At 39.7% G+C, this 18472-nt stretch overlaps 1 protein-coding gene across 1 annotated transcript in view; it reads left to right on the forward strand.

Annotated features, from left to right (window-relative positions):
• Positions 1-4587: 4587 nt before the first annotated feature.
• The window catches only part of GNAL (G protein subunit alpha L), a 161775-nt gene continuing 147890 nt past the window's right edge, over positions 4588-18472 (forward strand). The window contains exon 1 of the mRNA XM_060775029.2: positions 4588-5449. Coding sequence (XP_060631012.2) covers positions 4999-5449 — 451 coding nt within the window. The 5' untranslated portion in view covers positions 4588-4998. The remainder of the gene's footprint in view (positions 5450-18472) is intronic.

An 18472-nucleotide genomic window follows, 5' to 3' on the forward strand; every position in this document is an offset into this window, starting at 1 on the left:
TGACCCCTCAATTGTGGATCTCCCTCCCTAGTGACATCAGATCAGCCCCCTCCCTCCTCACTTTCAGAAGGAAAGTAAAAACGTGGCTCTGGAACCTGGCTTTCAGAGACTTCTGTACGACCATATAGATTGGTTTATGTGCAATGATTATGGAATTGGCCTTGGACCATGATCTTTGGATGGTGTGATTTTAATACTGAATGTAATTTTTAAATGCTTAACTTGTATTAATTTTAACTCAACTGATTTTAAGTTTTTAATGTCTGTATGTGTTGCAAAGCACTGAACAAATGCCACATATAGCTGCCTTGAGTCCCCTTTGGAATAAAGAAAAGTGGGGTATAAATAGAGTAAATAAAAATAAACAAATAAATAAAAAAACTATTTTTACAAAGTAACGAGAAAGAATAGAAAAGATTTTTTTTCTCATAGGTTTTTGGATGAACGGGCTCCTTTACAGGTGGGAATAAAATGTTGCAGTAAATACCTGGTCTTGCCAGAAAATAGCCAAGGACAAAAGAAACACTGCCTTGAAGTTTTAAAGAACCAAGAGTGCTGCAATCTTCATGACAATCCACAGTGCTCCTGGAAGAATCTAAGGTGAAATTTATTTTCCCCCTTTATATAAAACCCAGTGATAAATGTCTTACAAGCCCACAAGGTAGCTGCAAGTTCTCTCCAAAATATTTTAAATGTTTGGGACCAGAAGTGTTTGGGTTTTTTAAAACCTGTATTTGCATATATGTATATAATGAGAGTCCTCAGTGATGCAGCAGGTTAAACCACAGAGCTGCTGAACTTGCTGACCAAAAGATTGTGATTCGAATCTGGGGAACAGGGTGAGCATTTGCTGTTAGCCCCAGCTTTTGCCAGCCTAGCAGTTCGAAAACATTCAAATGTGAGTAGATCAATAGGTACCGCTCCGTTAGGAAGGTAATGGTGGTCCATGCCGTCATGCTGGCCACATGGCCTTGGAGGTTTCTAGGGATAATGCCGGCTCTTCGGCATAGAAATTGAGATGAGCACCAACCCCCAGAGTCGGGCACGACTAGACTTAATGTCAAGCGGAAACCTTTACCTTTACTATATAATGATATGTTGCAGGTGGGACTCAAATCTAAGCACAAAACTAATTTACATTTCATATATTATTATTATCATTAACAAGATTAATACACAGTAAAGAAGAGCACTATGCTGGCTATTGTGTTTGATCACATGTCAGACACTTCTCAAGTGTCTAGGACTGTGTGATATATCGGCGAATAATGCGTCCAAATCCAAGTAGGGTGGCCTTTTGCAGTTGACGGATGGCAATTTTATCAGCGCCAATTGTTAAGTGCAGGCCAAGATCTTTAGATACTGCACCCAGTGTGCCAATCACCACTGGGACCAACTTGATTGGCTTGTGCTAGTCTTTGCAGTTCTATCTTTAATTCCTCCTATCCTCGAAGCTTTTCCAGTTGCTTCTCATTAATCCTGCTGTTACCTGCAATTGCAACATTGATGATCCACATTTGTCTTCCCCCCCCCCCCCCCACGATTGTGAGGTCGGGAGTATTGTGCTCCAAAATAATAATAATAATTATTATTATTATTATTATTATTATTCATACCCCGCTTTATCTCCCCCGAAGGGGACTCAAAGTGACTTTTACGCATAGCTTGTAATTTCATACTACTTTTTTGTAATAATATGCATGAAACGATGTTTGTGTAATGTATTGCGAAGGCACACCTAGCGCCAGCAGACAAGAGCCCTTTGTCTCACCCTGGCCATTCCACAGATAAATAAACCCTTTTTCCTAGTTCCAACAGACCTCACTACCTCTGAGGATGCTTGCCATAGATGCAGGCGAAATGTCAGGAGAGAATGCCTCTAGACCATAGCTATATAGCCCGAAAAAACCTACAACAACCCAATGTTTGTGTACACTGAACCATTGGAAAGCAAAGGTATTGAAGGGGACAACCCTCTTCAGTAGGACTATGCGGATATGTGGAAAATATGTGGAATATTTTGGAGCATTTTCTGGAATTCTGGAAAAAGGACACCCCATCTGTCCCATTTCCAGCAAAATACCACTAATCAATGCCACTTGCTAAAACACCTTATGAGATGGCTGGCACCACATCCAAAAGGTCTTGTAGATTGTCTTCATCTCATAAAGGGAGGATTCCTGAAGGTCTTCATCTATTTCAGTCACCAAAAAGACTGCTAAGGCCTCCAAGGGCGAGATAATAAACAAGAGAAAACAAAGGGAAATGTTGGTATGACTGTGGGTTGGGGAGGAAAGGAAGCAATGGCTCTGAGGGACAGCGATATGCTGCAGTGGCGATAAACGGCGGTGGCTCGTTGGTGACAGACATGAGATGCGGCGCGTGGGCGAGCTTGACTCGGCCTGGCTGTGTTTGTGAAGGAGGAGGATTTTCGCCTCGGTGAAATAAGAGAAACAGGGGTTGTCCCCACTCTCTCCTTGAGAGAAATCAAGCAGGGAAATAACAAGCGCTGACTTTTTTCCTGGTCTCTCTGGGGGAAATAAGAGAAATGGTTGTCCTTGCGTGCCCCTCTCAAGGAGAGCGGGAAAGGGGGTGGCTCTGTGATAGAAAAAGGCATGAGGGGAAGGGAAAAGAAGGCCTGGGGCCGAGATGAGGGAAGGAAGCCTGTCTCTGTGTGTACGTGTGTGTGTGGTTGGTTGGTTGGTTCGAGGCACACACCTGTCAGTGCGTGCGTGTCCATGCACACATCTTGGCTCCTGAACTAAACTCTTGTGTGTATGGCGGATCCTAGCCATACCTAGCCCTCTGTATGTATGCACAAATCTGAGCCACACAAACATGCCTGGGCTCCTGAATGAAACCCAAATGTGTGTTGTAGTCATACAATGTCTCTGTGCACGTCGATCCACACACCTTGGCCCTAGTTTATGTGTGTTGTGGGTTGTAGACACACGTTTCTGTCAATGCTTCGGTGCACATGCCTCGGCTCTTGAACAAAACCCTCGTGTGTGCATGTATTGGCTTGAAGACATACACATGAATCTGTGTTTGTATATGCACCTTGAGTCTTGAGCAAAACCTGAAGACATATAGGTGTGTTGGATTGTAGACACACATGCCAATCTCTGTACATGTTTGTGTATCTATGAACATGCCTTAGCTCTTGAACAAACCCTAGTGTGTGTGTGTTATAAACATACACGTTTCTGTGTGCATATATATACATACACCTTGGCACTGGAATGAAACCCTAATGTGCTAGGTGTGGTTTGCAAACATACACACGTGTGTGTGTGTGCCTTTCCATATACTTGAGTATTGAACAAAATCCTCATGCATTTGTTTAAATTTAAATTTAACCTTTACTAATGTTGTTTAAATGTGTTTTATAGGATAGTTATTATTTCTTTTATAACTATTTGTTTATACTATTTAAATTGTTTTTATTTAAATTATATTAGTTATTTATTACAGTACAAGGCATTGAATATTTGCCTTTTGTGTCTGTGAGCCGCCCGAGTCTCCACAGGGAGATGAGGTGGAATACTAATAAAGTGTTGTTGTTGTTGGATTATAATTATTTTTATTTAAAGCATTTATATTCCACCTTTCTTACCCCGCAGGGGTCTCAGGGTGGAGCACAACATATATATGACAAACATTGGCCCTAGTGCAGGCATGGGCAAAATTGGGCCCTCCAGGTGTTTTGGACTCCAGCTCCCACAATTTCTAACGGCCTATGTATGTTGCAGACATCCAGCATCCCTGTGTGTTCATCCATGCACATTGGCCCTAGTGCAGGCATGGGCAAACTTGGGCCCTCAAGGCCGAAGTTTGCTCATGCCTGCACTAGTGTATGTGTGTATAGTTTCCACCTGCATGTTGGTGTACACGTATGGGCTCCTGAATGAAGAAGCCCTAGTTTGCGTGTCTCGGTGTCCAGTCCATCTGTCTTCATGCCTTGGCCCTAAAGTGTGTGTGTGTATATATATATGTGTGTGTGTGTGTGCTGCACGTGCGTACTTCTGCATATGGACTCCAACTCCCACAATTCCTAACAGCTTATGTGTGTTGCAGACATGTAGCATCTCTGTGTGTCCATCTATGCACACTGGCCTTAGTGCAAGCATGGGCAAACTTGGGCCCTCCAGGTGTTTTGTGCTTCAGCTCCCACAGTTCCTAACAGCTTACTAACACAATTCCTAACAGTCACAATTCCTAACAGCTTATGTGTGTTATGGACACACAGTATCTCTGTGTTTGTCCATCCATGTACCTTGGCCCTACTGCAGGCACGGGCAACTTGGGCCCTCCAGTTGTTTTGGACTTCAACTCCCACAATTCAACTCCCACAATTCCTAACAGCCTACAGACTATTAGGAATTGAGTGAGTAGAAGTCTAAGATACCTGGAGGGTATGTGTGTGTAGTTTCTACCTGCATGTTGGTGCACACGCCTGGGCTCCTGAAGTGCCTCGGTGTCCGGTCCATCAGTCTGCCTCCTTGGTCCTAATGTGTGTGTGTGTGTATATGTGTGTGCTGCGCGTGCGTACTTCTGCCTCTCTGCCTGGGCGCGCGCTTCTCCCCCTCCCTCCCTCCCTCTTTTCCTTCCCAAGCAAGCCTTCCTTTGGTGGTGCCCTCGAGCTGCGCGGTGGGCTCGCGCTGGGGTATTTACGGTAAAGCGGCGGGTCCGTGTCAGGTGATGTGAGGCGAGGAGGAGGAAGAAGAGAAGGAAGGGAGGAAGGAAAGGAGAGGAAGGGAGAGAGGAAGGGGGGCGGCAGGCGAGCGTTCACAATGCAACATGGCCCGGGAGCGGCGCCGGCGGGCAGAGAAGCAGCAGCAGAGGCATCCTGGGCGTCCCGGGGCCTGTGAGGAGGGGCTGCTCCCCGCCGCGCCGCCCTCCCCTTCCTCCACCTCTTCCTCCTCCGCCTTCTCCTGCTTCGCCTCGACGCTTCTCCTTCCCGGCCATCCCCGCTGAGCGCCCGAGGCACCGCCCGAGATGGGGCTCTGCTACAGCCTCCGCCCGCGGCTCTTCGGAGAAGGAGGAGGCGGCGGCGGTGGGAGCAGCGGTGGCGGCGGCGGCGGGTCATCCATCTCCAGCAGCAGCGCCGCCGCCGCCGCTGCCGAGAGCGAGCCGCCTCAGCCGCCCTCCCCACTGCCCAAAGCCAAGAGAGATGAGGAAGGCGGGAAACGAGGAACAGCAGCTGCGGACGGGCCTCGGCTGCTCCTTCAGAACGGCGGCGAGGGGAAAGCGGAGCCAGCCTCAGCCTCGTCCTCGGGGGGAGCTCCCACTCTGCAGCTCCTGCCCCCGCCTCCTCGGGAGAAAGGAGGGCGCCCCCCGGAGGAGCGCGAGGCCGAGAAGGAGGCGCGGCGCGTGAGCCGGAGCATCGACCGCGCGCTGCGGGAGCAGAAGCGCGAGTACAAGCAGACGCACCGCCTGCTGCTCTTGGGTACGTCAGCGTCGCCTCGCGGGAAAGGGGGAGAGCCCCGAGCGCGCGCCGGGTTTGAAAAAAAAGAAGAAGAAGAAGGGAAGGGGCGAAAAAGTGGGCGGGGCGAGGGGGCAGCGCGCTCCGAACAAAAGGGTGCCCCTCCCACTAGACACCTCTCTCTTGAGTGTCAGCAGCAGCAGGTCCACTCCAGGCAGACACAGTATCTGCAGGTTCTGCATCCACAGCTTTAGGATATTTATTTATTTACACAATTTATATGCTGCCCATCTCACCCCGAAGGGGACTTACAAGTTATATCATACTACTTCTATTAGCATATCACTATATTAGTATTATATATTGCTATATTGTACTATACCACTATATTGCAATGTTATTACTAATATTACATTTAATATAAAATTCATAATTATTCTATTGTATTATTATATTGTATATAAAATATTATGATTACTATTAAATGTAATTACAACATAGTATATTATTAGCATAGCACAATATTAATATTAGATAATGCTATATTGTCCTATACCACTATATTGCAATATTATTAATAATATTACATTTAATATAAAATATATAATTGTTATATTGTATTATTACTAGTATTATGTTGTATATAAAATATTATGATTAATATTATATGTGCTTACAACATATTATATTTTTAGCATAGCACAATATTAGTCTTAGATTTTGCTATATTGTACTATACCACTATACTGCAATATTATTAATAATGTTACATTTAATATAAAATATATAATTATTATATTGTATTATTATATTTTTAGCATAGCACAATATTAGTCTTAGATATGCTATATTGTACTATACCACTTTACTGCAATATTATTAATGTTACATTTAATATAAAATATATAATTATTATATTGTATATAAAATATTATGATAATTATTTTATGTGCTTACAACATATTATATTATTAGCATAGCACACTATCAGTCTTAGATATTGCTATATTATACTATACCACTATACTGCAATAATATTAATAATGTTACATTTAATATAAAATATATAATTATTATATTGTATATAAAATATTATGATTAATATATGTACTTACAGCATAGTATATTATTAGCATAACAAAATATTAGTCTTAGATATTGCTATATTGTACTATGCCACTATACTGCAATAATATTATATGTACTTATAACATATTATATTATTAGCATAACACAATATTAGTCTTAGATACTGCACTATACTACTATATTGCAATATTTTAATAATATTACATTTAATATAAAATATATTGTATTAGTATTATATTATACATACGATATTATGATGAATACTATATGTGCTTACAACATATTATATTATTAGCATAGCACACTATCAGTCTTAGATATTGCTATATTGTACTATACCACTATACTGGAATATTATTAATAATGTTACATTTAATATAAAATATATAATTATTATATTGTATATAAAATATTATGATTAATATATGTACTTACAGCATAGTATATTATTAGCATAACAAAATATTAGTCTTAGATATTGCTATATTGTATTATACCACTATACTGCAATAATATTATATGTACTTATAACATATTATATTATTAGCATAGCACAATATTAGTCTTAGATATTGCTATATTGTACTATACCACTATACTGCAATATTATTAATAATGTTACATTTAATATAAAATATATAATTATTATATGTTATTATTGTATTGTATATAAAATATTATGATTAATATTATATGCACTTACAATATATTATATTATTAGCATAGCACAATATTAGTCTTAAATATTGCTATATTGTATTATACCACTATATTACAATAGTTTTAATAATATTACATTTAATATAAAATATATAATTATTCTATTGTATTATTACTAGTATTATATTGTATATAAAATATTATGATTAATATTATGTGCTTGCAACATATTATATTATTAGCATAGCACAATATTAGTCGTAGATATTGCTATATTGTACTATACCACTATACTGGAATATTATTAATAATATTACATTTAATATAAAATATATTATCATACTATTGTATTATTATTAGTATTATATTGTATATACAATATAATGATTAATATTATATGTGCTTACAACATATTATATTATTATGGTGTAAATAAATAAATATTAGCATAGCACAATATTAGTTTTAGATATTGCTATATTCTACTATACCATAATACTGCAATATTATTAATAATATTACATTTAATATAAAATATATAATTATATTGTAGTATTATTAGTATTATATTGTATTACAATATTATTATCAATATTATATGTGCATACAATATATTATAATTATTAGCATAGCACTGTATTAGTATTAGTTATTACCAAAGGCAAATATCCCAAAGGCAAACTGTTTTGTAGAAGGGGCACTGTTTTAATGGGGCTTTCTCCCAAGGAGCTCATCACACTAGAGAATGAATCCACTTTAAATCCGGTTACTGCCTCCTGGAGAATTCTGGGGTTTGTAGTTTAGGGAGGCTGTTAAAGGCTCCTCCCTAAACTACAAACCCCAGAATTCTGCAGGAGGCAACAACTGGATTTATTCTCTAGTGTAGTAGTTCTCAACCTTTGAGTCTCCAGATGTTTTGGCCTTCAACTCTCAGAAATCCTAACAGCTTTTTTTGTGTGTGTGTCAGAAGCGACTTGAGAAATTGCAAGTCGCTTCTGGTGTGAGAGAATTGGCTGTCTGCAAGGACGTTGCCCAGGGGACGCCCGGATATTTTGATATGTGGGGGGTTTTTTTCCATGTCAGGAGCGACTTGAGAAACTGCAAGTTGCTTCTGATGTGAGAGAATTGGCCGCCTGCAAGGACGTTGCCCAGAGGACATCCGGATATTTTGATGTTTTGATTTGTGGGGTGTTTTTTTATATCAGGAGCGACTTGAGAAACTGCAAGTTGCTTCTGGTGTGAGAGAATTAGCCGTCTGCAAGGACGTTGCCCAGGAGACGCGGGATGTTTTTGATGTTTTACCACCCTTGTGGGAGGCTTCTCTCATGTCCCAGCATGGGAAGTGGAGCTGACAGAGGGAGTTCATCCACACTCTCCCTGGATTCAAATCTCGGACCTGTCGGTTTTCATTCCTGCTGGCAGAAAAGTTTAACCCATTCCGCCACCGGGGGGGGGGTTCCTGGTAAACAGCTGGTAAACTGGGATTTCTGGGAGTTGTAAGCCAAAACACCTGGCGACCCAGAGGTTGAGGACCACTGCAATGAAGTAATTGAGGAGGTTTTGTTATCCAAGCCCCAGTGTGTGTGTGTGTGTGTGTGTGTGAAAGAGAGAGAGAGAGATCTTCCTTTTGGGCCAGTGCTTTCCCATTTCCTCCCCTTCTTCCTGTAATTTGTCTCTGCTTCCGACTGTGGATGTTGTGCCTGAGGTATATTTCTTATTAAATTGTTTGCTCTTACAGATTTTCTTTTCGGGAGCCCTTCAATTTCGGTATGAACAGGTTTTTGCATTTGAAAATGAACTCACCATTTAATTAATCTACATTCAATATGAACAGGAAAACGTCCCTTTGAAATACATGGGTGCTCTTGATACAATGGAAATTCCAGTCCCATTGTGGCACAGCTCTGTCACACTCCTTCCTTGTCACCTCCTGCTCTTCCTCTGCTCTCTCTCCTCCAAATGACCTCTCTGCTGAGCAAAATGAGAGGATGGAGGCAGCAGGTGATGCTCTCTTGTTCAGCCAGAGGATGCATCCATTCTGGAATGAATACAGTTTGACACCACCTGAATTGCTTTGGATCAACACTGTGAAATCCTGGAATGTGTAACTTGGCGAGGCACCAGCCCTCTTAGGAAGAGAAGGCTAAAGGCTACAACTCCCATGATTCCATAGCATTGAACCATAACAGTTGAAGTGATGTCAAACTGCATTCATTGTGGGTAGTTGCCGGTAGGCTGTTAGGAATTGTGGGAGTTGAAATCTAAAACACCCAGAGGGCCAAAGTTTGCCCATGCCTGATCTAGATGCACCCAAAGGCTACCCAAAGTGGTCTCTTAGGATGGCCTTCCCCAGGCATGGTGTAGGTGGAGCTAAAAGTAAATACTACTTCCAGTGGCACCTCCAGACTGTGAAATTGTTTAGCTGTTAGTAAACAAAAGAACTGCACTTCAATTCACAATAAAGACTTTTCTGTTTGTTGCCCATTTGCAACTGTTAATACATTTTCTAGAAGAGGAGGTATGGTTTTTATAACTCACTAGCTTGGGGACCCGGCATTACCCGGGTTATTGGGAGAAGTCCTTTTTTCCCCCAAAATGAATAAGGTTGTGGTTGTAATGCAACTCACATCATGCTAGGTTAACCCCCAGAAACTCCAGTAATTAAAGCTGGACATGTGCGGCAACTTTGCTCTAGATGCATCATTGGTGTGGTTCAGTGTGCTCTCTGGCGGTAGGGTAAACTCCCACTATGGTGAGTCAGTTCCCTCAAACCCCTCCAGTAGGTTGAGTTGATCATGGGGATTCTGTGTGCCAAGTTGGGTCCAGGACCATCATTGGTGGACATCACAGTTTCTCTAGTTGTGTGTGAACTACAACTCCCAAAAAGGAAGGTCAGTTCCCCCCAACCCCCAACCCCCCCAGTAAACAAATTTCAGCATATCAGGTTTGTGTGCCAAGTTTGGTTCAGATCCATAGGTCTTTGGGTTCACAGTACTCTGGATGTAGGTGAACTACAACTCCCCTAAAAGAAGGTGAATGACTTCCAGTATTTGTTGCTGGTCATGGGAGCTCTGTGTGCCAAGTTTGGTCCAATTCCATCTTAGGTGGAGTTCAAAATGCTCATTGATTGCAGGTGAACTATAAATCCCAGTACCCACAACTCCAAAATGTTCAGGCCAATTCCCCTCAAAACCCACCAGTATTCAAATTTGGGTATATCGAGGATGCATACAAAGTTTGGTCCAGATCCCTCATTGTTTGGGTTCATAGTGTGCACTGAATGTAGGCGAACTACAACTTCTATAAATCTCCCCAAAGACAGTGAAGAGAAAGTGCTGGCTTTCAACTATTTTAAAGACTGATCATTTTAAGGCATGAGGCTTAAAGACTATTTTATTCCTCTGTTCTCTGCCTGAATTCAAAGAGGCCGATGTATATACATACCGTTACCATGTTTGAACCTTTGAATTTAAGTACTGTTACTTGTTGTACAAGCCTGAGTAACATTTTATTATACAGCAAGATATACCTTGGTTAATTTTATTTATTTATTTTGGGTACTTCTACCCTGCCCTTCTCAACCCCCTAAGGGGGACTCAGGGTGGCTTCCAACCGGCATGCGTTTGATGCCTACAATTCAACACAATAAAATACATAGTAACAATAATTATAAACAGTTGAAAACATTACATTAATACAATAAAAAGCCAGCCTGGTGGCCATCGTTTCTCCAAGTCCATAATTAATACTGTGGTAAAGCTTCTGCTTATTCCGCTTATTCACGTTTACCAACTCTCACACTTTTGACTTTTTTTTATTCTGTCAGGAGCGACTTGAGAAACTGCAAGTCGCTTCTGGTATGAGAGAATTGGCCGTCTGCAAGGACGTTGCCCAGAGGACGCCCGGACGATTTTGATGTTTGTTAAAATCATCCCTGTGGGAGGCTTCTCTCATGTCCCCGCATGAGGAGCTGGAGCTGATAGAGGGAGCTCATTCGCCTCTCCCCGGATTTGAACCTGCAACCTGTTGGTCTTCAGCCTGCCGGCACAGGGGTTTAACCCACTGCGCCACACTTTTGAGTGGTAAGAAGGAAAAGTTAATTAGGAATATTGTTATTGTGTGCCTTCTAGTCATTTCAGACTCAGGACAACCCTAAGTTTAAAGTTTAGGGTGGAAGCCGGGTAAATGACCTTGGAGAGCCACATCCATCCCATGAGTCTTAGTTTGGGGACCCCTTGTTTACACTGTTTTTGTGCATTATGAAGGTCAAAATAAAAATCCTTCAGCACTATCAAAAAAAATCTCACCAGAAGGAAGACAGCTGCTTTCCTGTCCTTCTAGGTTGTGGTGAAATCTTTCGCAAGCAAATCCTAATCTTTTACAGATAATATAAATAAGTATAGCCCTGTTGCTACATCTTCCTTTTAGCAGCCCCAGAATTGATTTCTACAGAAAAGGGGGTGTGTGTGTAAAGGAAGTAAAGTGCCATGAGTTTTGTCAATGTTAATAATTTGTAAATTAATACTCATAAGAGTTCTCTAGGAGTTTGCTGTTTTTACAGTTCAAATGCTATAGGGATAGCTAAGTGAAGCATTTAATTTCCCAGAAGAAGAAAAATCTTCAGGGAAAATGGTACTCTAGTGTGTCCAAATTAGTGTTTTAAATATTCCATTGACAGATTCTACAAAATAAGATCAAAATTTGTTTTTATACTGTTATATTTTTTAATAGTAGCTGTATTATGCATTGCTTTCTTCATCAAGATTAAATATATTCTGGTAGATTGTCACGTAGATGAGGAAATAGTCCAGTTAAATTACAGTATCAGTTCTAAAAATAAACCACGGAGTCTGTTATTGTTTTTTAGACTGCACAATAATATATATTGGCTGGTAAGCAGAAATGTCTTCACAATGTGTCTTTGGAAAGTCTTTTTAAAAATTGTATTGGACCAGATAAATGGTAAATGACCTTGGAGGGCTGTATCTGGGCCCCGGACCTTAGTTTGAGGACCCCTGACATACACAGTTCTCATACAATGGAACTTTCATTCTTGTTGAATTTTTGGTACTTGGCCTGTTTTACTCTATATGTTGTTTAATGTATGTTTAAAATCTGCTGAATGTTGACATTGAGGAAATATAGGTTGAAAAAAAACTCTGAAGTATACAGTTATATGTTGACAATCTAATGATCTATTTCAGTGCCTGATGCCAAAGAGATTGGAACCCTCCAGGGTAAGGAAAAACCCTCCATGGTGCCAAAAGCCTGCTCCAGGGGTTTTCCCCAGCCCTTTAGAGCAGTGGTTCTTAGCCTATAGGTCCCCAGATGTTTTGGTCTTCAACTTCCAGAAATCCTAACAACTGATAAATTGGCTGGAATTTATTGGAATTGTAGGCCAAAACACTTGGGGACACACAGGTTGAGAACCACTGCTTTAGAGTATCTTTTTAAGGTGGATTGGACAAGGAAAGGCAGAAGGGAAGGGAAACTTCCAATTCAGGCAGAACTATTATGTTTATCTTCCAAATGTTTATAAATACATATTTATTTTTAAATAAAACTTCACTTGAGATACTTAGGGTGTATCTACACTGTAGAATCAATGCAGTTCGACACGACTTACTTCTATAGATTACAAGGTCTTTTGCCTTCTCTGCGAAAAAGTGTTGGTACCTCTCCAGACTACAAATCCCAGGATTCCATATCATTGAACCATGTAGTTAAAGTGGTGTCAAATGGCATTAATTCTACAGGCACCGAATATATTGGTCATTAAAATAGTACTGTATGTTCTTGCCAGTATAGCTACTTTTACTTTCTTTCAAATGGATCACAATATGAAGTCCAATCAATAATTCCCTGGGATCAAATCCAATTACTATTCTGCTTGCCATCCCTATGCATACTTATCCAAGACTAAGCCGCATTATATGTATGAATCTTTATTCTTACAATGACCACAAAAACAGAATGAAAGGAAAGGGAGTAAAATACAGTATTCAGCACAGAACATTTATAATATACGAGCATGATGTAATCGTGTTAGTTAGATTAAGACACTGGAAGTCCAGGGTTTCAATCTCTATTTAGCATTGGGTAATCTAGAGGAAGTCACACACTCCCAACTTCAGAGAAAGGCAAAGGAAAAAACCATCCTCTGAACAAATTCTGGAAAGAAGCTCCGTGATAGGGTTTCCCTGTGGTTGCATACATCAGAATTGGGTTGAAGAAACACAGCAACAAATATCAAAGAGTATAAAACAGTGATATCTTCAAAACTAAATCAGCATCCTACACTAACATACTATTGCTACCATACAGACACTGGCTACCTTGGCTATAATTGGGGGGAACTTGTATGTTAGAAGATAATCAATGCAAAATATGTTGGATTTCTCCAGGTGTATGTAGTTTGCAAAACTGGAGTAATAAAATGTGATAGGAGGTCATAATAGAAAGAACAACATGAGAAAAGATGTTACACAGTTTCCATTTTCTGTGCATTACAGTATGACACATCGTGATGGAAACACATTAAATTGGGCCAGAATAAATTGTTTCCTTTATTTTAGAATAGATAAAGTAATCAAATGAATTGGAGGGGGGAAAGCCCACCTCCTGTTTCTAAAAACTAAATACAGATATTTTTTTTTTTTTTGCTTACGTAGTTTTGCAACTGACTGTTCCAGATGCACTGTTACAATTTTTCTTTGGCTATACCCCATAGCAAAAATCGCACTTTGTGGGAATCATAGACTATTCATTTGTTTATTTACTATTTATGTCCCACCCTTTTCACCTCGAAGGGGACTCAGAGCAGGCTTACAATAGGAAATAATTCAATGTCATATAAAATAGACCTATAGTAAAATAAATATATACATTAAAATATAAAATTAAAAACATATAAACATTAAAACCAATTATTAAAACCACGCAATCCAAAATCATAGTCCAGGAGCTGTTTTTGCGATTTCACATATTTCATCATCACTTATTGTACTGCATTCCTGTACAAAGGTTGGTCCCACATCCATGTTTTAATTTCTTTCTGAAGGTCAGGAGGGAGGGAGCTGATCTAATTTTGCTGGGAAGGGAGTTCTCTAGCCGAGGGGCCACCACAGAAAAGGTCCTGTCCCTCGTCCCCACCAACCACACCTGCAAAGGAGATGGGACCAAGAGTAGGGCTTCCCCAGAAGAAGACTAAGCCCTGCCTTGCCTACTGTTTTTTTACCACCTTGACCAAAGTGTGTTATTAAGAGTTTCAGAGTTGCAATCCTTTTGGGCATACCTGATACATTATATTTTAATCATAACTTTTACTTAGATTTCAAAACCTGAGGTCCTGTAAGAAATTGACTAGTCTCTAATCTAAGCATTAAAGTAAATTAGTTTGCAAGCCATTGTTTTTCAAAATTATTGTTTGAATTAATTTTAAAGTCATGGCATTACAGAAAACACAAAACTGTGCCCCATGTAGCATCTGTGTTAAAATCGTAGCATGAAAGACCTGCATTATTGACAGAACACACTGGCTTTCATTAACAAAAAAAGGAGATCATAATTTAACACTCTATTGTATATTTGCATTGGCATCTGACACTTAAGTTGTCCAAGAGTTTGAAGAATGAATATGCTTCCTATATAGCTATGCCATTTAATTTACTCAGGTGGATGTCCATTAATTGTCCAGCAGTGTTGGTATGTTTCTGAGAAGAAACTAACAATTTGAATTTAACACAATTAGTTGCTAACTGTTGAGAATTGCAATAAAAATCCCGAAATACTATCTCAGGCCAATGTACGGCCAAGTTAGAAATATCAAACTGTCTACAGGAATCAATGTACCTGCCAATTCAGCTGGACGAGAATTTATTTTGAAAAGTTTTTAACCAAATTAAATTAATTAAAATTTTGAAAAAAGTGAGAACCAGAATACAACTCTTTTGATTCCAGTATGTATTACTATCAATCTAGCTAAATTGCCTTCACCATTGCATAGGGTTTGGAGAACAAGCGCTATGAGGAGCGACTTAAAGAGCTGGGCATGTTTAGCCTGCAGAAGAGAAGGCTGAGAGGAGACATGAGGGCCATGTATAAATATGTGAGGGGAAATCATAGGGAGGTGGGAGCAAGGTTGTTTTCTGCTTCCCTGGAGACTAGGATGTGGAACAATGGCTTTAAACTACAGGAAAAGAGATTCCACCTGAACATTAGGAAGAATTTCCTAACTGTAAGAGCTGCTCAGCAGAGGAACTCTCAGCCCCGGAGTGTGGTGGAGGCTCCTTCTTTGGAGGCTTTGAAGCAGAGGCTGGATGGCCATATGTCGGGGGGTGCTTTGAATGCAATTTTCCTGCTTCTTGGCAGGAGGTTGGACTGGATGGGCCATGAGGTCTTTTCCAACTCCATGATTCTATTATTCTAACTCAATTTCAGGCACATTTTTGTCATGAAGACTGCAAAAAGAACTCAACAGAGCCCTGTCAATGTTAGTGACCTCAAGTTTTTGCCAGAATCTATCTATCTCATGGGATCTGATTCAGTGCAGATTCAAAGCCTATGAAAGTTTTGTAAGATCGTCCAAACCCCATCACAGTGCAAACATTATTCTTTTTCCTGTCAGAAATTGTAGAAAAACCGAAGATTGCCCAAATGTCTATTTGTACTCCCAAATCTTTCCTTAATTTCTAAGGGAAGATGACTACCATATATCTTATTGATAACTAGCCGTTCCAGTCTGTGTATATGTGCTTTGTGTGTGTGTGTTTGGGTATATATTTGTGTATATGTGTATATATGTGGTTTTGTGCATGCGTTGTAATGTATTTTTTATTTTTTGGCTTTTTAAGTCTCTTCCACTGTGTTTTCCAGAGGGATGGTCACTCGTTAGCCTGATAAGGGTGTTGTGTCGAAATTTGGTGTCAATTCGTCCAGTGGTTTTTGACTTATTTTAATCCCACAAATGAACATTACATTTTTATTTATATAGATGGTATGGTTAATATGCTTCAATCTTTCATCTTTGTTGTAAATTTGGACAGTTACTGGAATATCCCAATCAAAAGGAATGGATGCAGTGCAATCAATGTATGAAAACAAAACAGCTTCTCCAGATTTGGTTTAAGCAATGGAATGTACTGGCAAGCCCTGTGGCTTTGTGCAGTTTAAATCTAGAGGTGAGCCTTGTTTTAATAATGAAACAGGTAGCCAGTCTGGAAGATCATTATGCACACAGAGTGCCCATCCCTCAATGAAAATGAAAAGGGATTCCCAGGTTCTTACAAGTATAAGGAGATCTAATCTACCTTCTGTAAGTTTCTGAATGTATAATGTAGTTGAATCAGGTATCAGTGGTACAGCCAGCAATTTTGGACCATTCTCAGCACCTCTTTCTATTTCTCCTTAATAATTCTTGTTTCTTCATAAATGAAGCTATTCTACAGTAAAAACAGCAGATACTGTATTTTCCTGTACTGATTGCATTTTTTGTCATGTCAGGAGTGACTTGAGAAACTGCAAGTCATTTCTGGTGTGAGAGAATTGATCGTCTGCAAGGACATTGCCCAGGGGACACCCCGATAATTTGATGTTTTTGTTGTTGCTGTTTTTTATCATCCTTGTGGGAGCCTTCTCTCATATCCCCGTATGAGGAGCTGGATCTGATAGAGAGAGCTCATCCACCTCTCCCAGGATTTGAACCTGCGGCGTATCAGTCTTCAGTCCTGCCGGCACAGGGGTTTAACCCACTGCGCCACCGGGGGCTCCAATTGCATTTTTTTGAACGAGAGATTTCTTAAAATCCAGACATTTGTGATCAAACCAAAATTTAGTTATATCAGAATGTGCTTGTTATCTTGCAGGATAATTTTTTATCCAAAGCTTTAAAAAAAAAACAAAAAAAAACCTTGGGAGTTTTCCTGAAACTGTTTTGGGGCTTAAGGACTGACACGAAGGCCCCTTCCACACAGCTGAATAAAACCCCACATTATCTGCTTTGAACTGATAATGGACTCAGATATTCCAGTTCAAAGCAGATTTTGTGGCCTATTCTGCCTTGATGTTTTGGGTTATATGGCTGTGTGAAAGGGTCCTGAGAGAGCATTGACATAAGGAAAACTGAGTAATTGCTTTTTCTAAAGTCTCTTTGGATCCCAGGGCTGGGAAAATGACAAGATATAAATAGAACAGGAATAACAAGTATCCCATATATCTATGTCCATATTTATATGTCCATGAGGGCCTAGGAAAATTGCTACAGTTATTTTGAGACATGAGATATTGTATTTTCTACAATTTAAAATAAACCAACAACTTTGATTAAAATGTGGCAGGCGGAATCTATGCTTATACAGTATCAAATAAAAAGATTTAGTATTAACAGTTTGAAGTGTTTACTGTTATCAATACCGGTTGTTAGAGTTGCCCTTTGGTCCAATATATAGTTGGAAGGTCATTTACTGTTTGCATGATACTGTGTCTGTTAATTAGGTGCCTTTGTCAACACTTCTGCCAGAACTGGATGCTGTAAAAAATTAATTATCCTTTTCTAAGCAGGGAGCCAACATCTAAAGCCAACCTACAGTTTCCTTACAGAGAAGCATTACAGCTTATCTCATGGACAACTTTATCTCCTGAAATAGTTATCTTTATGTTTTCTATTTAAACTGTTAGATAGAGTGTATTTAATCTGCTTAATTTTGTACACAGTCCATTGTTGTTTTTGATAAAGAATGTACAGATTTAAAATATTGACTTCAAATAGATGTCAAGGAAAAGGAAATGCATTAACAGCATAGTGCATGTGCTTCTGATGGAGCTTTCTTTCGGTAGTTATATGTAGAACTACATTATTCCAATCTTACACATAGTCAATAGGTAGCAAATCCCTTTGAATAAATGTGGACATAATTGCACAATTCTAGAAGGTGAAGCCGACTGCCTAATTAGGCCTCTAGCCTAATTTTTATGTAAAGTAATGAGACTCTGAGGACTTGTGTTTTTTTTTTTTTGTCTTCTGTTTTTATATGGCTTATATTACATGTTAATGTTTTTAATTATATTTATGTTGTTGGGAGTTTTGATTGCCGACTGTAAACTGCCTTGAATCGCCTTCAGGCTGAGAAAGGCAGTATATAAATATGGTAAATAAATAAATAAATTTTTGCAACACCGAGACAGGCCCTCCAGTTTAAATTGGATGGATAGGTTCTCACCTCAGAATCACTTAAAAGCATATTAAAACTGTCCAGATTGCTGTAGTCTTCCTTTCTCCCTTCCACAATATCCTTGAGCTGT

This window comes from Anolis sagrei, chromosome 4 (assembly GCF_037176765.1).
Source record: "Anolis sagrei isolate rAnoSag1 chromosome 4, rAnoSag1.mat, whole genome shotgun sequence".
Lineage (NCBI taxonomy): Eukaryota > Metazoa > Chordata > Lepidosauria > Squamata > Dactyloidae > Anolis > Anolis sagrei.